This window comes from Anguilla anguilla, chromosome 11, assembly GCF_013347855.1.
Source record: "Anguilla anguilla isolate fAngAng1 chromosome 11, fAngAng1.pri, whole genome shotgun sequence".
Taxonomy (NCBI): domain Eukaryota; kingdom Metazoa; phylum Chordata; class Actinopteri; order Anguilliformes; family Anguillidae; genus Anguilla; species Anguilla anguilla.
The window spans coordinates 44,476,275-44,502,091 of NC_049211.1; the positions used below are offsets into that span (position 1 = coordinate 44,476,275).

At 40.5% G+C, this 25,817-nt stretch overlaps 1 protein-coding gene across 1 annotated transcript; it reads right to left on the reverse strand.

The window, feature by feature from the left end:
• Positions 1 to 2,855: 2,855 nt before the first annotated feature.
• LOC118208068 lies at positions 2,856 to 3,918 on the reverse strand (the record flags this gene model as incomplete). Its single annotated transcript, XM_035382336.1, has 1 exon — positions 2,856 to 3,918. A coding segment is annotated over one exon (834 nt), but the record flags the coding sequence as incomplete, so codon positions are not given.
• Between the last annotated feature and the right edge of the window lie 21,899 nt (positions 3,919 to 25,817).

Genomic DNA, 25,817 nt, shown 5'->3' on the forward strand with positions numbered 1-25,817 from the left:
GAATCAGATTGGCTTTCTACCAAAACCACCGTACAGCTGACCATATTTACACCCTACACACACTAATAAATAAATATGTCCACCAAACAAAAACTGGAAAAATCTTTGCATGTTTCATTGACTTCAAAAAAGCCTTTGATTCTGTTTGGCATCATGGTCTATTCTATAAAAATATTCAAAGTGGTGCAGGGGGTAAAGTTTATGACATTAAATCTATGTACACTGAATACAAGTGTGCGGTACGAATTGGCAATAAAAGGACAGAGTTCTTCACACAAGAACATGGGGTGAGACAGGGCTGTAACCTCAGTCCAGCATTGTTCAGTATATACATTAATGAATTAGTGGTGTTGTTGGAACTGCAGCTCCTGGTCTCAAGCTTTATGACAAAGAGATCAAATGTTTGCTCTATAAAGATGATCTGGTCCTGCTGTCACTTACAGAAAAGGGGTTACAGCAACATCTGGATCTTCTTCAGCAATACTGCCAGAACTGGGCCCAGGCAGTAAATTTTAAAAAGACAAAAATCATGATTTTTCAAAAGAAGCCCAGATGTCAGGAAAACAGATACCAATTAACTCTAGGTAACGCCACCCTAGAGAACACTCTGAATTATACTTACCTTGGTCTGACTATCACTGCATCAGAAAGTTTCCGCATGGCAGTAAATGCATTAAAAGAAAAAGCTTGAAGAGCAATATATGCAATATAGAGACAACTTTTCAAACTAAATATCCCAATTAGAATCTAGTCCAAATTATTTGACAGTGTAATTCAGCCTATTGTGCTTTATGGAAGTGAGGTCTGGGGTCCACTCAGTCAGCAAGACTACATTACATTGCTGGCATTTAGCAGATGCTCTTATCCAGAGCGACGTACAACAAGTGCATTAGTTCAAGGTGCAGAGGTGCAAAAGAAACACACTAGAGTGAAGAAAAGATTGTAGTGCCAGAAGTGACCACGTAGACTACACTGCATGGGACAAGAATCCAGTTGAAACCCTACATACTGAATTCTGCAAAAATATTTTACAAATACAAAGGAAAACACCTAATAACGCATGTTGGGCAGAATTAGGCTGATTCCCATTTGTAATAAATATACAAAAAAGAGCTCTAAAATTTTGGATACACCTTCAATCAAGTCCCAGTGACACGCTACAATCCAATGTGTAAACACCTCACAGCTAGACCAATGAGGGTTTGTAGCTGGAGGGGAAGGCACCGCGTGTTCTCCCTTGGCTGGTGTGATTCAAAACCGGAGATGTTAGTTATTTTTCCTCTGTTCGTAAGAACAGGGCACAATTATAATTAAGAATGCACTGGTTCCGTTGCCACGGGTTAGATATGAAGGCGCTGCTTCATATACCGCTTAAACCTGGCCCGAAACGGATCAGTAGCATTCAGGTTACTCTCCGTTCGCAAACAGGGCTATGCTGTCATCAGAGATATATCCGATCTGTCGCCGGACTGTCAATATCCCAATGGGAGCATCAGAATATTCACAAATGTGTGGAACAACACATCAAATATATCCATGACCACAGCAAGAAAGCGTAACAGTTAATAGGTTTTACCCTCGTGATAATCTGACTCCATATTAATTAATAAGTTATGTTCCAAATTAGAATTTAGGCTTGATTTAGAATGGAACTCAGTTCGTCTGAAGTTCTACACCGAGGGTCAACGCAGTTTCACCCGGTACGCACCGCGGATACGCCCGTAACGACAATTTAACTAGCTGTTTGCAGACGACACAGCGGTTGTGAGATTTCCCTCATGGGGAGTATAACCTAATTAGGGTTCAGGGACTCCGAAAGGGCCAATATTGGTCATCCCAGGATCAACTTGGTTCTGCTGACGGTCCCGCCTTAACTGAAAACTTGGTGATCAAACAAGTCCAACGGGCAGTTCCCTAGTCATAATTGGGGGAAACCGACTTAGAGGGCTGTTACAAGAACGAAACATTGACCAAGACCACACAAATCAAGTCATTAACAGTTTTAATGTCAGGTAGGTTATACACTTAAAATAGTCAATTTGTAGTTACAGAATTTAGAAAATAGTCTAACAATCAAAGATAAAGATGAGCATACCTGACAGCAGTCTACACACAGAAAGAGTCTTGTGTGGGAAGTCTGATTGCAGACTCCCCTGACAGCAGTCTACACACAGAAAGAGTCTTGTGTGGGAAGTCTGATTGCAGACTCCCAGAGGGCCCTGTTCCTCTCCTATAAGAACCCAGCGCAGGCAGGTGGATGTCGCCACAAAAGGCTCATAAAACCATAAATTTACTTGGAAGGGGAAGATTGGAATTTGGTTCAGACAGGATCAGACTTACAGGATTTACCTAGGAGGAGTGTCCAAAAAAATACAGTTTACTTCCAAATTTATTAAAATAGATTTTCTCTAGGTTTGCTGGTTTTAAAACCTAAACCAGAGCATCACTCGCACAGAGACCATAAAAACCATACCAAATATGAATATTTGTTCTCGTGATTGTCATGAAAACTCTGAAAAACATGAAATAACTGTACAATCTTTTACATGAACCAACTGTCAACTCTCAATGTCTTTCCACAGTGTTTCAAGATTGCATAGTGTAGTGTATCAATGTATTCGACCCAAATCTGGATTTATTTCCTAACCAAAAGTGTGCGTGAGTAAATTTCTCTCCTTATGAAGGTTGGGAGACAAGTTACCCAGTGACATCAGGTGAGGGCACTGTGGCTGTCCCTCAACTGTCCTGAGCAATTTGCCCCATTTTCACCATGTGATTTTATGACTTGCCATCTGAAACCTCCAGGATGTTGGGATAATTTTAGAATTGCTTTCCCATAGAAAAGAGGTGTCACCTGTTAACTGTCGCAAAACCAGATGCCAAGGTCTTACGGGTCACTCTGTCCCAACAATATCAGACTCTGCACCTGGCGAATTGCTTTACGACAGTCAGAGAGGAAATTCCACTCTATGCCTGTTTCCGTGGGCCTTACAGATTCCCCTCTCTGGCCCCGTGGGACAAACAGAACGCTGTCCCAGGGGTCACTGAAAATGCCCAACTTTGACAGCAGTCCAGGTCCGGTGTTTATGGTCTCAAGCCCGGCCTCGCTGGCAACTGGAGGGGGCTGAGAACCAATGCAGCATGAGTGGAGGTGCGCAGAGAGTGTATCAGGTGTCGAAAATAACAGCATTGAACCAGGGTGATGGTAAAGATGACTGCGCTAGCGATGACGCACCCTCGGAACACCCAATCCCACCAGGTGTACGCGTCCTGGGCGGACCGGGTAGAGGAGCTGGCCAGGATCTCCGCTGTTCTTTCGGCCAGATTCACCTCCACCTGAGCCTGGTTGATGTGGTAATTGGTGTCACGGATGATCTGTTCTACCAAACTCATTAGGTCAGTCAGGGCCCGCGTTCCTTGTTCGTAGAATGTGTACTCCCACCACGGGGAGACGTCTACCTCCAGTGGAACTCGGCCTAGAATGTTGATCTGACCCATGGCCAAATCTTCCGTCACTTCCAAGCAGAAAGTGTGGTTTGCTGGACAGGTCAGATCTCCATACGAGAAAGAGTTCATCTCGCTGATGACGCACCATTGTGTGTGGGAAACCTGGATAGCGTCAGCGTGGCCATGCAAAGACTGCACACTAATGAATTTGGTATCATTGGGAGAAAAAGGTTGTAAGGTGTTACAGGTACAGATGATATAGCTGGAGGTTTCATGACAACACATGCGAGTGGTGAATATGGTCTCTGTGCCCCTCATAGTGATATACCCGGTAAGGTGATCTAATTTTAGAATCTGATTCTTCACTACTACGCCGATAGAGCGTATGGTAGTGGAATTTGGGTACACCTGTTCTGGGTGAATTAAAGGAAAAGAAACAAAGAACCCAATACATTTTGTGTGGATGGTTATTCAAAATGATAGTATAAAAATAAAGAACAAAAAATAAAGAAAAACACCAAAATCATAAATTAAGACATATAATACAAGTAGTGTTCAGAAACATACAATGCCTACATACATACATTTATTAAAAAGTTGAAAATGACTGGAGTGGTAATTACTGTAAAATAGTTTAATTGAAGCAGACTGAAGAAATGTTGTCTAATACTATGTGTTAATGGTATAAGAGAAATTCATTATTGCACCAAGAAATTCATAGAATCACATAGGATAGTGTTTCTATTGTGTCCTATATGTGCGCTGTTTAGGATTGGATGTGTGCTGGTTTATGTGCTCTTGTTAGATTAGATGACTGTGAAGTTCTTAATGGGATGGGTGGATCCCCTAATGTAACAAATTGGGTGTTGTAAAATTTGCTCTGGTGCTACACCAGGGGGCCTGTTTAAAGTTAGGAGTTGGCTAAATGAGCTGCTGACATGTTTATGACCCCTTCAGAGATTTCCACCCAACGGGTCTGTCACCGATGCTTGAGGTGCTAACTTCTTGCCCGTATTTGTGCAAAGAAGAGAAAATCTATGTAGGGTTACTGTCTGCATAATTTGGGGGTTAAACCATAACTGACAAAAAATAAAAAGATGAAAAAACAAAAAGAAAATCAGACACTCTCTTGGGAGTGTAGGTTTATTGCTCCTTAAATATTCAACAACTGACAGAGAAGGGGGGGAAACAGAACAAGACAGACAGATGGGGAGAAGGGAGAAAGGAGGAGGAGGAACAGTAAATGAAAAAGAAGGAGGGAATCTAAGGAGAGGAAACTGTGAAAAACTAGAATAAAAGAGAGACCAGTAAGCCAGTCCTTGCCAAAAGATGACCCCTCTTTCAACATTTTAATGCTAAAAGACAAACTTGATGTAAACCTAGGAGTAAGTGCTTCTTCTCCTTATTTATTTATTTATTTATTTGAGATATGTAGTTTGGAAGACTTCTTCCTTAAATAATTTTAATTGCAGGCACAGATGATACTGACCCTTATTAGTTGAGTTAAAGTTTGATGACATTATATTCATTTATGGCATTGACTGGCTTATCAATGGTTTGACAAAGATTCTAATATGTATATGTTGTGCTATGGTGAAATTCACACAAAAATACCATTAGATCTCTAATATCTAACATGCCTTAGCTAATTTAATTGGCACCCAAATAAGTCGGTTAGTGAATTCTAACAGTTTTTAAATGGCGTGCACAGGCATGCGTTAATAATTAATATATTATTAGTTAATATTATTAGTTTAAATCCTCTGATTTCCTCCTTGTGCCGCTAAGACACACAGAATAAAAACCCAGATGAAAACAATAGGGTACACCAGAATTCACTACACTTTTTTGAAAGCGAGCTTTCTAAAGAAAGGTGAATGGTGGTACACCTATGCCTATATAATTTAATTTAGCTCTAGGCTAATGGTTATTTTATTTATAATAGGCCAAAGTCTATTTTTTGTTGGTTATAGGCCATGTTGGAACTTTACCTTCTACACTGGCTTATCTCAACTGTTTCATAAATCTTCACCTATTTATTTAATTAATAGTACACCACTGTTTACTGAGACAGATAACACAGGACAAGGACCTTGGTTCCAGCACCTCAGAAATGCAGAAGTTCTGTGTCCTGATACCTTTTCACCAGTCTCAGAGGTCTTTAGACATGAGTCCCACATGTGGCAAATTCCAGACGGTCGCCACCCTTGTTGTAGCCTGCGGCTACACTTTCAGAGGGATGGAGACTTGCATTTGCCGTGGCACTCAGCGGTCCTGTGACATTACATCGGGCACGGTACTCAGAGGTTCAGTGACTACACTGGTACCGGCCTCGATCTCTGAGACTTAAAGTATGGTTTTCTCCGGACAGATACGAACAGTTTCAAAACTTGGTGCAGCTGCAGTCTGCACTGTCAGAGGTCTTGAGATGCGTGTACTGCCACAGGGCCATACCTGGGTTTAAGGATCAGCACAGACTCTGCTTTCAGGGCTGGAACTTCGAAGCCGAGGTTATGCACCTGATTCAGCATTCAGCAGTATTTCAATATTATTTAATTTAATTATAATAAGAAGCTTACCACTTTTCCTGGGTTAGCCCCCTAGCAAAGTTCAAACTTCTTCGCATGTGTATTCTGCGATTGCACACGCTTACTGGCAGCTATAAACTTTCTCACTGTTCACAATCTAAATTCACTGGCTTTTCACCAGTGCCTCATTTCCTACAGTATTTGAGCAAAGCTTTCTGAGCCTCTGCGCAGAAACAGTAGTAAGCGCCTTGCATCAAAACTCCCTTTCTTTCTACAAACGTTTACATTTCCGTACACATAGGCAACCATCTACTGCTATAGGCTAGTTTGTTCTAGAACGCATTCTGCCGTATTAGCACAACACATTTCATAAAAACATGCCAGCCTAAGCTTCTCTCTTTCCCTGTTCATGAATTCCCCAAAGGGTAGTAATATGAAAAATGCCTGGTTTCTACGGTCCCAGGCCTGTCTGGGATATGTCGATCCCCTATGCAGTGACTAAAAACTCTCCCTAGCACAGGCTAATATACAAGAGAATTGTGTCACTCACCACACCAAGGATCGGGAAACCAGAGAAGAAAATGCGAGATACCCACGGTGAAGGGTATCACGCCGGGATGAAAAACACCAGCAGAAACTTCAGGGAACACTCCAGATACTTCCTATCACGTCGGGGTCACCACTTGTAAACACCTCACAGCTAGACCAATGAGGGTTTGTAGCTGGAGGGGAAGGCACCGCGTGTTCTCCCTTGGCTGGTGTGATTCAAAACCGGAGATGTTAGTTATTTTTCCTCTGTTCGTAAGAACAGGGCACAATTATAATTAAGAATGCACTGGTTCCGTTGCCACGGGTTAGATATGAAGGCGCTGCTTCATATCCCGCTTAAACCTGGCCCGAAACGGATCAGTAGCATTCAGGTTACTCTCCGTTCGCAAACAGGGCTATGCTGTCATCAGAGATATATCCGATCTGTCGCCGGACTGTCAATATCCCAATGGGAGCATCAGAATATTCACAAATGCGTGGAACAACACATCAAATATATCCATGACCACAGCAAGAAAGCGTAACAGTTAATAGGTTTTACCCTCGTGATAATCTGACTCCATATTAATTAATAAGTTATGTTCCAAATTAGAATTTAGGCTTGATTTAGAATGGAACTCAGTTCGTCTGAAGTTCTACACCGAGGGTCAACGCAGTTTCACCCGGTACGCACCGCGGATACGCCCGTAACGACAATTTAACTAGCTGTTTGCAGACGACACAGCGGTTGTGAGATTTCCCTCATGGGGAGTATAACCTAATTAGGGTTCAGGGACTCCGAAAGGGCCAATATTGGTCATCCCAGGATCAACTTGGTTCTGCTGACGGTCCCGCCTTAACTGAAAACTTGGTGATCAAACAAGTCCAACGGGCAGTTCCCTAGTCATAATTGGGGGAAACCGACTTAGAGGGCTGTTACAAGAACGAAACATTGACCAAGACCACACAAATCAAGTCATTAACAGTTTTAATGTCAGGTAGGTTATACACTTAAAATAGTCAATTTGTAGTTACAGAATTTAGAAAATAGTCTAACAATCAAAGATAAAGATGAGCATACCTGACAGCAGTCTACACACAGAAAGAGTCTTGTGTGGGAAGTCTGATTGCAGACTCCCCTGACAGCAGTCTACACACAGAAAGAGTCTTGTGTGGGAAGTCTGATTGCAGACTCCCAGAGGGCCCTGTTCCTCTCCTATAAGAACCCAGCGCAGGCAGGTGGATGTCGCCACAAAAGGCTCATAAAACCATAAATTTACTTGGAGGGGGGAAGATTGGAATTTGGTTCAGACAGGATCAGACTTTACAGGATTTACCAGGAGGAGTGTCCAAAAAAATACAGTTTACTTCCAAATTTATTAAAATAGATTTTCTCTAGGTTTGCTGGTTTTAAAACCTAAACCAGAGCATCACTCGCACAGAGACCATAAAAACCATACCAAATATGAATATTTGTTCTCGTGATTGTCATGAAAACTCTGAAAAACATGAAATAACTGTACAATCTTTTACATGAACCAACTGTCAACTCTCAATGTCTTTCCACAGTGTTTCAAGATTGCATAGTGTAGTGTATCAATGTATTCGACCCAAATCTGGATTTATTTCCTAACCAAAAGTGTGCGTGAGTAAATTTCTCTCCTTATGAAGGTTGGGAGACAAGTTACCCAGTGACATCAGGTGAGGGCACTGTGGCTGTCCCTCAACTGTCCTGAGCAATTTGCCCCATTTTCACCATGTGATTTTATGACTTGCCATCTGAAACCTCCAGGATGTTGGGATAATTTTAGAATTGCTTTCCCATAGAAAAGAGGTGTCACCTGTTAACTGTCGCAAAACCAGATGCCAAGGTCTTACGGGTCACTCTGTCCCAACAATATCAGACTCTGCACCTGGCGAATTGCTTTACGACAGTCAGAGAGGAAATTCCACTCTATGCCTGTTTCCGTGGGCCTTACAAATGCAACGCTACAATCCCAAGTACTGAACCCAGAAAAGAGTCCCCTCAGTCAGCTGGTACTGAAGCTTACTAATTCTGTAACCCAAACTAACTTACACCACGCTCAGACCAGCACTGCTTACCAGCCGCAAATCAATATAACCCAAATTATAGAACAAACTAAAAAGTTGTATTTGGAACATTGGGATAAAGAAACCTAAACACAAAGTTGACTAAATTGCTATCAAACCCTAAAAAAAGACCATACTCCAGCAGAGTATATCTCTTCTCTGTCAGAGATACAAAGCAGAGACAGATCCTGACCAAGTACAGACTCAGTGACCACTCCCTTGCAATTGAAAAATGCAGACACAAAAACTCATGGTTACCAAAAGAAAAACGAATATGTGGTCACTGGAAGACAGGAGAGGTGAAGACAGAGATGCACTTCCTCCTAAACTGTACAAAATATATAAATATAAGAAAAATATATTACCACAAATTTTCAAAAATGATTAAAAAAACTTTCTCTATCAAAGAATGAAAAATGTGGAGTCCTATTAGGACAAGGACCAACAGCCCCAATTGCGGCTCAATATGTCTCAGCTTGCCATAACCTGAGGGTCACTGAGTGACCATCCTACATAATTATAATTAATAATTTATTTATTTTTCTTTAAATGCTTTCGTTGATTGAGCATTAATATTGTTATTGTTCTGTTTTTTTAATAGAATGTTCACTGTTATTACTATTTCACTGTACATATGTAGTTTGAATTGATTTATGATGCTTTTGCAATATGTACGTATGTATTTGAATTAGAGAGAGAGAGAGAGAGAGAGAGAGAGAGAGAGAGCTAAACTGGTTGCCTGCCGGTGTGTAACCTATTCAGATATAATCCACGCTGCAGTCTTTTCACTACGACAATCAATGTGAGTGATTTTTTAAAAATCTGTAGGAAACTGGTTATTATTTCGCGTTTATCCAGCACCCAGAGTGGTCACAAAATGGGGATAAAGCAAAAATCCACAAAGTATTAAACACATCTGACAAACATGCCTCAACTTTACGCTCCGACGCGGAACGCTCAGTGGACTTGTAGCTAGCGAACAAAGCCATGTTTTCCTTCGTCAACACATGAATGAATGAATTAATCAATCAATCAATTGCAATACATGCGTACAGGACAAGAAAGAGCAATCACAAATGAGCCTCTGACCGCTTGATTGGTTATTACACCTAAACCACATCATAAACTGTTTAATCCTTTCTAGGGTTATCTCATATTCATATATTTTACCCACCCAGCAAAATCTAGTTGAAAAAACGACTACGAAAAGACGTCCATCTACTTCCAGTCTTGGCTGAAAGTTAGTTTGAAATCTACACCTTATCTGTCATTTTAACAGTGTATCTTAAATTCAATGAAACTTTTCAAATTATTATTATTTTTATTTTTACAAGATTAACAAAACATCAATAAAACTTTCAATAGGTCCCAATACCCTATTGAAAAGTATTTAACACTGAGACAAAAACTGTCTCCCATCAATGCCATTTTATTTATTTTTATTATTTTACTGGATAAATTCAACTTCACGTGTGATGCGCATAACATTCACTGTTTGATTTGTGCGATTACGCATAAAGATTTGCTCTCATTTGTTCTGAATTTTGGGCCCAATTAAAAGTTAAATTGAATTGCTAATCGGGCAAGCATATGTTCATCATTCTCAAGTAGCATACACCTAGTGTAGACCACTGATGGGCCTATCAACCTGTAATATGGTCCATACGCACTAGAAAAATATGAGGCGCCTTTGTGCACAAAAGATGGTAGACAAAATGCGAGAGGAAACAAACTATTTTTGCACTAGTGACATCCAGCTAGCTAGCGCGCAAACGAAACCCTGTGAGAGGGACTGAAACTCCGTAATCCAGTGGTTAGCACGCGGTATAGTGGATGGATAGCACGTGCGAGAGGTCCAGGGGATAGCAGCGGCGAATGAAACATAGCAGCCAGTTGGGTAGCTTCACATAAATGAGCTAGATCAGTGTCCTGAGTTAGAGTGTGATCATGACGGTTGTAATATATAGTAATTGTGTTGCTTATTGCGTTGTCATACTTCATGTGTAGCCAGGTAACAGTTGCTACCACTTCCTGGTTGTTTACAATGTCAGTAATATTATCACTCTCCTATACCATTAGTGGACCAATTTAGCAACATTTCACTGGTTCAGGAGTTTGACAAGCATACATTTTGCCTCTAGGGCAAGGAAAAGACAGGATGTTTTTGCGATTGAAAGTATATTTTAATTAAGCCAAACTCTCTTTTTCAACATGAGAACCAATGTGCTATGATATATAGCTTGTAATCAAGTCTTGTGTCAATGGGCATCGTTCATTCCTAAAGACATACTTTAGGTAGGGAAACTGTGGAGCTTAAAAGGGGTATTTCACTTTGGTAACATCTTAAGCTGTATAGTTTCCTTGCCTATAGTGCCTATAGTGTACCTTCATGAACAAGGTAGAGTCATTTTCTAGTTTGTCCTGTCCCAAATCTTTCACAAATTCCATTCATTTCACAAAACAACCAGAAAAAACGTTGCCTACCTCTGGCAAATAATACGAACCGCATCGACACTATAACATGGTATATAACACTATAACTATAACTATATTTGTGATGCTGAGGAAACTTTAAATAGCCGTTTCCAGTACTATGACTGCACTATGTAGCATATAAGGCAATTAACTGTCCTGTGGATAGAAAGCTGTATCTATCTAGTAGGGTCTCAATAATTGTAACTTTATTCATGAGTTTGTAAACATGTTAGAACTACTTATGATGTGGATTTTTTTAAGTAGAAAAATGTAGAATTAAAGGTTAGTATTTGATCAATTATTTTGTTAAAAATTGTATCCAATGCCACAGCGTTCGTTATAGAAGAACTGGTTAATTATTTCTGTGTCGGGAATTCAGACTTATGAGATCGCTATTCGCCTAACGAACTGAGGCAGCGCATTCCGGTGCCCACGCGATCTATCTGGAGGACGTGTACCACTTGTTAAATGTCTCCAATTGCACCAAGTTCATTTTAGAAGGACTGGTTAATGATTTCTGTCTCGGGAACTTGGATATTTGAGATCGCTAATAGCCTAATCAACTGTTTTTAAAACGGATGACGCACACACCTGCTACCGAATGCAAGTGCTTCTTCGTTCACTGTGGAGCCCAATCGCCCCTTTTATTTTCCCCAGGCATTTAAAAGGCCTTATTATTCATTAAGCTAGCTGCATTCAAAATCCGTTTTAGAAAGACGCTATGTCTACCCTGCGCGAACACACCGTTTTAAAAGCGTGACAGTGCTAGGCAGATGAATTTGACTGTCATATGGTTTACATATGGTGTTTTTATTAAATTATGTTGTTGTGTTGCAGAATCAGGAGGCTTTTGTGGCAAGCAGGGAGCATCAGAATTAGCTTTAGGCTACTCAAGAGCAGGACTGTATGCATCTTAACCCAATCCCTCCTCGTAAACACACTTTCCCCCCACGTCACATCCTTACTAGGGTAGTCTTCCAACTACTCTCGGGAAAGTGCCTCCTAGTGGTCAGAATACACTCAAACTGTAACATCTATTATTGAACACAACAAATTGCATGGTATGAAACGGGAAGGAACTATTTTTTCTTGATAAAATCATTGTTTTCATAGAACTTACGACCAGAGATGTTTGCTTAACAACGGTGCGACTAGAACTACAAACCAGAGTGTCTGCTTAAGGACGGTCCAATTAGAACTACGAAGCAGAGTTTTGCTTGACAACGGTAAGATAATATGCCCAAACGCCCGCAGAAGAACATTTCACGTCCAGCTGATTAAATCTGTAAAAATCAATAAATATAAAAGCAAACTCATTGTCATTGTTGGTACACGGCATGAAATTGATGTGAAATTACAGGGAAATTCCTACAGTAATCTGCTGTTTTATTGATATACGGCACATTGCTTAAGACAGAACAGCATTGTGGGCGTTTTGCTCTTAACTGCATAACACCGTTTGAATTTTCAGTAATTAACTGGAAATTGCTATGGATATTGGGAAGCCGTTGGTTAGTAGTGGCGACAGAGAATTTGCTAACAAAGCAATGCCAAGTTTCGAGTGTCACACCTAATTGGCTACGCGAATTTAAAAGTAATTATATCACAATTTGTTCGTTTTTGATTTCCAACAGAATACGTTGATCTGTATTTCACATAAATTTTCTTGTTCTTTTCCAAGGCAACCTTGTACTTTGAGTATTTTTTGTTGCAGCTGGCTAGAGTGTCGCCGGATTGTGCAGGTAGGCTACGTGCGTTTCGAATTCATCAAACTAGTTAGTATCATAACGGCCAATCATTCTCCAGCGATAGCTTAGTATGAAAGCATGTTTACATGTCAGTATTGTGGTCACCAATGCTTAACGAAGTATGCGTTTGTTAGGCATATGAAAGTACATGCGAGTCTTCCAACCGCGTTGTTTAAATGCGCCTTTTTTGATTGCTCCCGTTCGTTCAGAAACATGACGCAGTTGGAATGTCATGTATATCGAGAGCATAAAGATAAGAGGAGAGCACAGGTAACTGCAATCGAGTGTGTATCTTGTCATGTAGAATTTTGCAATGTTAGATGCAATGATTTATCCAGTTTAAACTCTCATTTGAAATCTCATATCGGAGAGGGCAGAGCCGTTTCTTGTCCATTTCGTCAGTGTGGGAGAACGTTTTCAGTCGTCTCTTCCTTTATTTCTAATTTGTCCACAGTAAATGGTAAATGGACTGCATTTATATAGCGCTTTTATCCAAAGCGCTTTACAATTGATGCCTCTCATTCGCCAGAGCAGTTAGGGGTTAGGGATTAGGTGTCTTGCTCAAGGACACTTCGACACGCCCAGGGCGGGGTTTGAACCGGCAACCCTCCGACTGCCAGACAATCGGTCTTACCTCCTGAGCTATGTCGCCCCACCGTACACAAGTCTTGTACAGTATCCAGTCTTCTGGGCCATGTAACAGTAGGAACAGAGACGAGACTAACGGCAACCAATGAACAAGTTGAGGATGTTTCAGTGTTGGAGGGGGATTTGACTGACGACGTAACGTAAGTGATGATAACGAGGGAGACCAAGCAGCGGTGCTGCCAGAGAGAGCAGATGAATCCCTTTTTTTGAACAATTTGGCTTTCTTTTATTTAAAGTTGCAGGCAAAACTTTTACTGCCAGCATCAGTCATACAGTCTATTATTGAGGATTTTCAAGCAGTGCATGATATCAGTCAGTCTCATTTACTTCATAAGTTGGACGAAAAGCTGGTATCATTGGATATCTCTGACCGTGAGAGAGAAAGGTTCTTAAATCCGAGGATTTGTTTCGGGCATGCAACACTGGTACCTTGAAAACTGATCAAAGACAAAAAACGGTTTTTAAAAATCAGTTTAGATACATTGAACCAGTCCCACCTTATCTTGCAAAGAATGATATGGGATCACAGAGTGGCTTTAGTGAAAACTTCAGTAAAGGCACCCATTTCTGCAGATTATGTACTAGAGCCCGACCGATATATCCGCGTCATCGTAGCAAGCTAACCAGACAGTAAAAAAGCAGATAAAACACTTCGAACATGAATCATTTTAAGCCATGTTATCTAGCTTTGTCGTGATAACATGAGAGAAGGATTGCTGTTGGAGAACTGAATCAACCAATAGTTAGCGCGGGTAACCTGCACGAAAGCTCATACATATAAGAAAATACAATAAGAAAATATAATTAATTTAACTTACTGAGAAAATATAATAAGAAATAACGAGGCTGTGTCATTATTAAGCTAATGCGTTATTGCGAGCGAGTGTGTCATCTAGTCACGCGTCAGAGCGCATTGTAGTTATTTTCACCGTCTAATTCTTATGGACAGGGAAGCTCGTTTGATAGTCTTAGTAGGAATAAAATAAGAAAATATAATTAATGTACTGAGAATAGATACTAAGAAATAATAATAACAAATTAATAATAACAACAATAATAATAATAATAATCATAAAAATACATGTTTGAAACTGGAAAAGGGATTTTTTACATTAATTTTTTTATAGATGTTGGAAAAGAAAGGAGTAAAAGCAAGGTGTGGAGTTATTTTGATTTCACACACTTAAATATAGTGTTAATATGTATATTTAATTTAATATCATCTTTTACTTTTTTTATCTAAAAAGTTTTGTGTGTTTATTTTAATTTTTTTTTGTTTGCTTATAAGTTAAATGTTCTTAAATATAGAAACTTTAATAAAATATAAGTTTTTCAAATTGATTTGAAAATGTTGCACTTTTTGACAAAATATCGGTCAAAACATCGGTAATCGGTGGGCTAGGACTCACCAAAATCGGGATTGGCACCGGACCCAAAAATCTGGCATCGGTCGGGCTCTATTATGTACTGTTGGCCATGCTCAATTTTTGTCATCTCCCTTCACAACAGGTGAAAAGAAAACAATTGCATCATACAAAGACAGCGTGCAGCATAGCATGCAGCATAACGTAAGTACATCAAAACTGTCACTGGGAATTAAATTTGATTTGATTCCAAATTTATCAAATTAACCCACTTCCATGTGTGCCAACTTGGTCTGCCTCCTTGTCTGGGCCATGACTTATTTGAGGGTATCGTCGCATATGACTTCGCTCTATACCCAAGTCATTTTGTCACAAATCAGACATTCTTCACGTATAGAGAACTGAATGGACAGCTTAATCACTTCAGGTACCTCGGCGATGACGCCAGCAATAAGCCATGCGAAATGAATCCAGGAAGTGAGAAATTGTGTGGACATGCTGTCCAGAATTGGTGTTTCCTTAGACTTCTGCCTCTCTTGATTGGGGACAAAATTTAAAATCCAGTTGAAAATGAAGTTTGGCAATTTGTGTTGCTGCTAAGGCAAAAAGTTGAAATTGTTTGTGCTCCTGCCATTGCAACTAGTCAGATGGCCTACTTGAAAGTCCTTATTGAGGAGTATTTGCCGAGTCGACAGTATTGTTTTCCTAATCACCCACTTAAGCCGAAACATCATGTAACCCGTTAGAAAAATAGCAACGTTTTAAAAGAGTCCTGTAGCTTTAAGAAAAGGGAGGCTCCCTACCTAACTGTTAGGAGGACTTGTTTTGCGTTCCTAATTAGTTTTATTGGCTGTAACAGGCAGTAATGTCTTAAGATCATTCTGGAAAATAGTTAGCCCCGCCCACTCCCAGGGACTTGGTTGAGACTGTTTGTCGCACAGCAAGAGGGGAGAACGGGAGAAAGAAAAAGACGATTAGAAGTAAAAAATCATAATCGTTAATTTAAGGAGTAAACCTAAAGAGTAGCTCCGTAAATGACCCACGGACCAAATATTTTCCAGATCGCACACTTCAATCTCTTTCCTTGGGATCTTGGTAAGTTAAATGTTAAATTTGCTAAAGTATCGTAACTGTAGCAGCAACACGTGTGCTATTGACTCTGTGTTTCCTTGAAAATAGCATTAGCCACACGTGGCGTTTAATATTTTTCAGTTTGCACACTTCAGTTAAAGGTTTATTGCCATGTATTTATATTGAGTTCATTGTTTAAAAAATTATTTGCTATAGTTACATGGAAAATACCTTGCTCATAATTCATGATTAATGGTTAAAGAGTGATAGAATATTTGATAAAATGAAACTGTACAGTTGAACATTTATAAAGTGTACTATTTGGTTTATTAGTAACACTTTTACACTTTTGAGGTTACAATGATGCCTTAAAGAAAAAAACTAAGATTGAGAAAAGTATTCAGTTGTTATAATAGCCTGTTGTCATACAGGCTGGGTTTTTTGGATACCTGAGAAGAAACCTGTGAACCTAGGATTCTCTCCCTGACGAGGGAGATGGCGAGCCGACCAGCTTGATCAACTTGATTCATCTTCATCCATTGAGGAAGAACCCCCTGATACCCCTTGTTTCTCCCAACCCCACTCTGGTGTGGTAGGATTGTGATTGAGAAATTACACAATTTTATTTGATACTTTATTTTTTGTAAAAAGGGTACACCCAACCAACAATACTGACTTGAAACTAACTAAATTGAACTTGACCAATTGAACTGAACCAGACTGAACAGAAGACATTCAGAACTGAATGGACAGTGAATACAGTTACAACACTCAGGACATTGATATGAAGACAAATGAATGTGTTTGAATGTGATAAGCTTTACATATTGTCATTACGTTTTCTTTAATACAGTTCTAACCATTTTGCACTTACTTTCTGGCTCCGGTTGTTCATTGTGTCCATCTCTTCATTCATAACCTCTCCTTACGAACCTAGCTTTAACCTGAAAATATTTACCTACTGCTAAGTGACCCTTTAGGTGGGTTACAGTCATCATATACGTGACTATCCTGAACTGATACTTTGCTTTGGGCCTCTTATTCGCTCTTGGACCCTTAGGTTTGAGAGTAAACACACTTTTTAAACAGTGTGCTCGCAAATTACACAACTTCAAGAATTTGTGATCTGTTGATTATTTAGGCCTCCAGCTACGTAGCTCTGTGGCTGTACACAATGTCACCGTTAAAGGCACAAGCTACAAAAAAAGCCACGTGTGTTGTCTTTGAGAAGAATGATGAGGGACTAGTCTTTGGCAAGATAGAACTGATTCTTGTTTGCAACAGTTGTGTTTACTTTGTCACAGAGAAATGCCAGTCTGATTTCCTTTTTGATCAGGGGATTTACTGCCTAAAGATGGGCTCAGAGAACCCCATTTCAAATTATTTCTGCCTCGAACATGCAAGCCTGCTTGACTATTACCCTTTGCCTGTGTACAACATGTTTGGTCTGTCTCTAATAGCCCTTCGCCACTCCTTTCCTTCAGAATGTCTGATATAAGTGAGAGCATCAAGGACGCAGTCATTTCTGTCCTGCCAAGTGTGCCAGAAGAAACGATCTTACACCAGGGAGTGGAAAGCAAAGATGACTTGCAGTACATAAGAGAACAGGAAATTGCAGAGGTTATTCGACCAATTCAGTGCAGAAAACTTTTAAATGCATGGAAATGAGCAGGTACTGTATATTTACTACTTCACTACCAAATTAAAGAGTGTATTAAAAAGCTTATTGTTTTATCTAATTAATTATGGCATAATTTTAGTCAATATTCATAATGATAGATTTTTGTTTTCATTGCCAGATGCCATAAGTTGTGCTACCCCCCTACTCCAGTCCCCAGAAGGCAGTTCATCACTGTCAAGCTCCTTGAGATCCAGTAGCCCTTCACCATCACATTCCATTCCATTCCATAACTTGGCGTCATTTTGATGTCAATACTTTTGAGTAACTTGGCATTTTTGTTGTAAACGTGTTTTTTATGAGATATCATTTCTTTTTGCAAAGAGTTTTATTATGAGAGTGAGAAATGCGAAGTGACCCTGTAAGAAACGTTTGTGGATTATGGCTATCCTTGTGTGAATTTGTACAGTCTGATGAGCGTGTACTGTTTAGCAGTTTCGGTTTGCTATCTATGTAAAACAGTGGCTGTGACAAAGGGTGCGGTGGCGTATAAGTGTAAAACGTATCAGAGATGCATGTGAAATATGGCCAGTGTATGTACTCACGTCCATCCAACTGACAAAAGAATCAGCAAGCCCGTAGAATTATAACTCTCTAGGTCGCAACTTGTGTAGCCTTCTGTCCTGCTCCGTTGTCTGTTATTTCGTGGAGATGCACTTTTAGTGTTTGTAAGGTTTATAAGGCATTTTGATAGGCTTATCTGCAGGTAGGAATCCTCTTCGCTGTTTTGCTAAACTAGAACCGGAAAACATGATAGTGGAGAATAGGAGCAGACGCATATGTCCCAGCAGGTTTTGCATATGAGAAAATAACAACAGTGTGAGAGAAATTAGGGTGAAATTATTAAATTTCGGAGTTGAAACAATATGTTTTTAGCAGAATGGGCATGTAGGTGAAAGTTGACATGATCACGGAGTATAGTGCGAAGTAAATGGAGTGACCATGAGCGAGCTTATATTCCTTATCGAACGGTATATATAACAGTCGCTATAAAGTGCCAGCTGTTAAAGTGGGGGGTTAAGTAACACGTGAAATCTATTGCACTGCTATGTTTTTTTCATGTTCAGTACTAGTACTGAATCATGTTTTTAAATGTAATATTTTAATGGGTAGTTGCAGAACGTACATACATAGTAATTGTTTGTATGTGGCTGGATAGAGAACAGGGCGAGGTAACATGATGTAGAAATGTGGCGTTTGCTGATAAGAAGGTTTTGTACAGTAGCCAAGTGAAGAAATGTAGTTAGTAGAAATGGCACAGCTGTGAACTGGTGTAACCTTTTGATAAAAGTATTACATTTGCCATCATGAAATGCATATGGGTGGCCATGAGTGAGTTTTGGTAAAGAAAATATAAGCGTAAGAGAACGTTAGTGTAAAAGAGGAAATTATCTGCCTGAGAACGAGGCGGGATTCAATCGTTCAACCGGAGGTTTACCAGTCTGTCACTTTGTTAGGGCAGCACCATGACATAGATATGCAATGCGTGAAATATCATTAGCAAACCTGTCCGTGGTTTTAAAGAAGAACACAGGCGAGTTAGCACAGAAGAGCTCCCGTTGAATCCATATGGCTTTGCAATATTGTAGCCGGTTAACAATTGAACGTGCAGATGGTACGTCATAATACAGTTTGGGGAACGGCTGGTAGATATGGTGCAAAAGCAATAATTGAGAAGTAGTAGACAATTATTAGTGAGGGTAAAAGCAGGTTAAAGAAACACATTCCTAGCTGGGCTTGAACTTCCAACCCTGTGTTCCCAAACCTGTAACCTTACCCACTAGGCCACAGGCGGGCTAGCTGTTTGTACTCAAAATGTTTCAGAGTAAAAAGGTATGGGTATTTTGCGTGTGTATGCGAGTTTTTCATAGGGTCGTGTAGGTGAAGATTTGGCGGGTGTCTGTAAAATGTCCAATGGGGAGACATGTTATTAGTGGGATAGGCGGCAGGAAAAATAAGAATGAGAAGATGAAGAAGAAGAAGGAGAAAACGTAAAATCCCCTTAGTTTGGGGCTTTATTGTGTGGACATGTGAAGGTGTTTATGACATCTGTCTGTTGAAATGGGGTCAGAATGTACAGAATTTAATGTTTTTAATGGCTGAGTGTCTGTGGCTGTTGTGGTTATTTCTGTGGGGAACCCTGAAAAGTGCCAAACTCTCGGTGCTGTATAGGTATGGGGCATGCCTCCACCAAGGCGTAACTTGGTGGGATGGCATACCTGCCATCCCAATACCTGTCAATTTTGTTTTCTTTTTGTGATGGTCATAATTTAGAAGCAGAAACAAATTTTGCTCAGAGGGGGTATACTCATTTGCAACATGGCTTTTTATAATGTTGGTTAAAAAAACATGCTTTCCTGTTTAGCATTGCAGTATTGCAGTGTTGCTGAAACACTACATAATATCTTTTTTATTTGTAAAGCGATAAAGCTGGATTTCCATTTTTCAGAGAGGGTGTACTCCTTCATGATGTGCACTGTAACATTGCTGTGTCCCAAGCATGGTGCCCTAAAATTGGGGGGATTGTGTATAAAAAGGGCTGTAATTCATACACTGTTCACCTGATATGCATGTAAATACTTTTTTTATTACAAATCTCAAATTGTGGAGTACAGAGGCAAATCAATAAATGATGGGTCTTTGTCCCAAACATTATGGAGGGCACTGTATCCCTAATAATATTTAAATGCGTTTAATTTCATATTGTTTGTTCTCTGCAGGTTTCTGCCTCTGCTGCTGACGTTGAGAGGTCCTTAACTTTGCCTGACAGTCCTCGATTGATTGTTCTCGGTATGCATGTGTATGTTTAATTAAACTTTTCCTTGACCATGTGGCCACACCACAGGCCTTCCCTGTCCTCACTGCTATGCTATGTGTCAACCCCATCCCAACCTGTTCTCTCCCCTACAGAACTCGCCTCCGCAGGCGAGGACCCCGTGGCGACGGAACCTCTCCAAACTTCGCTATCCCTCACTGACCCCCCTGTGACGACTTCACGGTCGCAGGAGGGCTATGGAACTGCCAGTCTGCTACGCGGAAGGCTGACTTCATTTCAGCCTACGCGTCCCTCTTCTCCCTACATTTCCTTGCCCTCACTGAGACCTGGATCACACCAGGCAACACTGCAACCCCTGCAGCCCTCTCCTCCTCCTTCTCCTTCTCTCACGCCCTCCGCCCGTCTGGCCGTGGTGGGGGCACAGGTTTGCTGATCTCTCCCTCTTGGAAATTCTCTGTTCTCCCCCTTTCTCACCTCTCCATCTCTACCTTTGAATACCACTCTGTCTCAATCACCTATCCTGTTAACTTGTACATTGTTGTTATCTATCGCCCTCCAGGGCCCCTGGGAAGCTTCCTCGATGAGCTCAACACCCTGCTCAGCTCCTTCCCAGAGAATGGTGTAGAGGGGAGTCAAACTGGGACCCAGAAAAGGCTGGCATTTGAACGGGCCTGCAGGCTGGGACTCATCCTGTACTTCAAAGAACCCAGAGCCGTGTGATAAAACAATAAGTTACTTGGACTTCCTCGGGATAAGCAGGCCATTTGGCTCTCTGGAATGTTGCCATCTGGACACATCTAAGATAAGGGGAACTAGTCTCTTTGTCTATGGTTGTGGGGGTATGTGTGTTCGGGCCATTAAGGGTAAAAAGATCATCAGGCCTCTGGACAAATGGTGGGGCAACTACGCTTGACAGTTCCACAGTGCCGTTATGTGGGCCCCTCTATCATTACACTTTTTATTTATTTTCTGGATCTGGACTCTAAACCATCTGTTTATCATATTTACAAACCCCGGAAAACCTTACAAACCATGCACGTGTTTTCATTATATTACTGTATTATGCCTTATGTAATAATAACATGGATTGCATGTAAAATGCTTCAACAAAAGGGTATTTTCATGACAACTGCACCATAATATTACATCCCCTGGACATGTTTGGCATATTCAGGAAAAATCCAGAAATTGAATGAAAAATGTTTCATACCCAATAAAATTTAATAAAACATATTTTAAATTGTATCCAATGCCACAGCGTTCGTTATAGAAGAACTGGTTAATTATTTCTGTGTCGGGAATTCAGATCTATGAGATCGCTATTCGCCCAACGAACTGCGGAAGCGCATTCCGGTGCCCACGCCATCTATCTGGAGGACGTGTACCGCTTATAACGTGTTTCCAATTACACCAAGTTCGTTTTAGATGTACTGGCTAATTATATCTGTCTCGGGAATTTGAATTTATGAGATCGCTAATAGCATTATACTCTGTATTTAAAACGGGTGACGCACACAACTGCTGCCGATTACAGGTTAGTATTCTATCAATTATTTTGTTTAAATTGTATCCAGTGCCACAGCGTTCGTTATAGAAGAATTGGTGAATTATTTCTGTGTCGGGAATTCAGATTTATGAGATCGCTATTCGTCTAACGAACTGCGGAAGCGCATTCCGGTGCCCACGCGATCTATCTGGAGGACGTGTACCGCTTGTAAATTGTCTCCAATTACACCAAGTTCGTTTTAGATGTACTGGCTAATTATATCTGTCTCGGGAATTTGGATTTATGAGATCGCTAATAGCATTATACTCTGTATTTAAAACGGGTGACGCACACAACTGCTGCCGATTACAGGTTAGTATTCTATCAATTATTTTGTTTAAATTGTATCCAATGCCACAGCGTTCATTATAGAAGAACTGGTTAATTATTTCTGTGTCGGGAATTCAGATTTATGAGATCGCTATTCGCCCAACGAACTGCGGAAGCGCATTCCGGTGCCCACGCGATCTATCTGGAGGACGTGTACCGCTTATAACGTGTTTCCAATTACACCAAGTTCGTTTTAGATATACTGGCTAATTATATCTGTCTCGGGAATTTGAATTTATGAGATCGCTAATAGCATTATACTCTGTATTTAAAACGGGTGACGCACACAACTGCTGCCGATTACAGGTTAGTATTCTATCAATTATTTTGTTTAAATTGTATCCAGTGCCACAGCGTTCTTTATAGAAGAATTGGTGAATTATTTCTGTGTCGGGAATTCAGATTTATGAGATCGCTATTTGCCCAACGAACTGCGGAAGCGCATTCCGGTGCCCACGCGATCTATCTGGAGGACGTGTACCGCTTGTAAATTGTCTCCAGTTACACCAAGTTCGTTTTAGATGTACTGGCTAATTATATCTGTCTCGGGAATTTGGATTCATGAGATCGCTAATAGCATTATACTCTGTATTTAAAACGGGTGAGGCACACAACTGCTGCCGATTACAGGTTAGTATTCTATCAATTATTTTGTTTAAATTGTATCCAATGCCACAGCGTTCATTATAGAAGAACTGGTTAATTATTTCTGTGTCGGGAATTCAGATTTATGAGATCGCTATTCGCCTAACGAACTGCGGAAGCGCATTCCGGTGCCCACGCAGGTGCTTCTTCGTTAACTGTGGAGCCCAATCGCCTCTTTTATTTGCCCCAGGCATTTAAAAGGCCTCATTATTCATTAAGCTAGCTGCATTCAAAATCCGTTTTAGAAAGACGCTATGTCTACGAACACACCGTTTTAAAAGGGTGACAGTGCTAGGCAGATGAATTTGTGCTAAGTCTGAAAATGCAGGCATCCCATTTCGTGGTGATTTCATTATGGCGTGTGCTATTTACAGCTGCTCTAGACGACCATAAAATAATCCTCCTCTTAAGTTTTTCGGTATCCGAGTCATTTTTACTATTTCCTTTAGCCTACTTAACCAAATAATTACTTGGCAGAAAGCGTAATCAGCTTGCTATATTTGGTAGTCCAGTAGTAGCCTGTGCTAAAACAGTTCGCAACTTCGGCTACCAAGCCATTTGACTAGCTAGCTAACCTTAACCGGCAAACATTCAATCTGTCAAACGTGTTTGGCGGCTTGTCAGTCGTGTACATTCCGTAAATGTCTACCTGGGCCATGCTTCACGCATGTGACAAAGCTACTATAATCCCGATTTTGGGATAAACACTTTTTCAGTTTCACGAAGCGAATTAAGAGTTTCAAGGTTCATTTGCTGAATATACAACACACGATGAAATCACACACACAGAATTTAACGAAATTAACCATCTTGGCATTTAGAAAGGAACATGTTTTTAGCATTTAAGAGACCGACAAGCTAGGCATTTAAGACAGTGGTTCTCAGAATCGGTTCTGGGGGCTCCTTGCGTATATTGGCTTTTCTCCATTGGTTTTGATGATTTACAAGAAAAAAATAATAGCCTAATAATAATTAGAAATTCAACGTAGGCTACATTATTTTTCTTCATGCACCAGGTGGAAAACTTGCCGTACAAAGTGCGTTGTCATATTTACACGCCTGCAGATCAGTTATTAAAATACTTGGTAGATTTGTTAATCACCGCTGAGTGTTAATTTTTGTTCGGTAGAAAGTGATTTGCGAACGATCGGTCACCTAGCGTCACCCAGCAAGTGAACACCACAAACGGCGATGGAGTAGCTAGTAGTAGCAGGCTCATTATCTGACTGGCGAAAACCTACGACGATAACTTGCTCGGTTAACAGATCTACCAGACAGTTATACGAAAATTTGCCTAGTCAAATCACCAGTAGCCTACACATCTCCGATTGATTGACCATCAGTGTAGTCAATGTTCTTCCCCTGTGGTTCATATTGCTAACGCGTGAGCTAACCACGGACAGCCTACCTAGCTCACTGGCAAGCTGATATGCTAGCTAAGCATATTCGTTTTGCTGAGAAACATAAATTGAAGATAACTGAACATAGCCTAATTGTATTTTTAATGTCATACATAACGTGATTACATGACACAGTACAGTCACGGATGGAAATTAAACTCCGTAAACATCTGATAATATATTTTAAAACATAACGGCAGACAGTCAGCTAGCCTCGTTCAGGTTGAGGGGCTTTTCCGCACCGGACTGTCAATCAAATTGTAAAAATCACAAGACCGCTTAACTCTATGGTTTTGGCTCCAAATCGAGAAAATGGCCGCGCCCGCCATTGAGCTTCAAAACGTGTTTTAGAGACCCACGGAGAGTCAATGGGTGACGTCACAGTAGCTGTGTCCATATTTTTTACAGTCTCTGATCTTAACCCAATCTCTCCTGGTCAACACACTTTCCCCTTACGTCACATCCTTACTAGGGTAGTCTTCCAACTACTCTCGGGAAAGTAATACAGTGCCTCCTAGTGGTCAGAATACACTCAACCTGTAACATCTATTATTGAACACAACAAATTGCATGGTATGAAACGGGAATGAACTATTTTTTCTTGATAAAATCATTGTTTTCATAGAACTTACGACCAGAGATGTTTGCTTAACAACGGTGCGACTAGAACTACAAACCAGAGTGTCTGCATAAGGACGGTCCAATTAGAACTACGAAGCAGAGTTTTGCTTGACAACGGTAAGATAATATGCCCAAACGCCCGCAGAAGAACATTTCACGTCCAGCTGATTAAATCTATAAAAATCAATAAATATAAAAGCAAACTCATTGTCATTGTTGGTACACGGCATGAAATTGATGTGAAATTACAGGGAAATTCCTACAGTAATCTGCTGTTTTATTGATATACGGCACATTGCTTAAGACAGAACAGCATTGTGGGCGTTTTGCTCTTAACTGCATAACACCGTTTGAATTTTCAGTAATTAACTGGAAATTGCTATGGATATTGGGAAGCCGTTGGTTAGTAGTGGCGACAGAGAATTTGCTAACAAAGCAATGCCAAGTTTCGAGTGTCACACCTAATAGGCTACGCGAATTTAAAAGTAATTATATCACAATTTGTTCGTTTTTGATTTCCAACAGAATACGTTGATCTGTATTTCACATAAATTTTCTTGTTCTTTTCCAAGGCAACCCTGTACTTTGAGTATTTTTTGTTGCAGCTGGCTAGAGTGTCGCCGGATTGTGCAGGTAGGCTACGTGCGTTTCGAATTCATCAAACTAGTTAGTATCATAACGGCCAATCATTCGCCAGCGATAGCTTAGTATGAAAGCATGTTTACATGTCAGTATTGTGGTCACCAATGCTTAACGAAGTATGCGTTTGTTAGGCATATGAAAGTACATGCGAGTCTTCCAACCGCGTTGTTTAAATGCGCCTTTTTTGATTGCTCCCGTTCGTTCAGAAACATGACGCAGTTGGAATGTCATGTATATCGAGAGCATAAAGATAAGAGGAGAGCACAGGTAACTGCAATC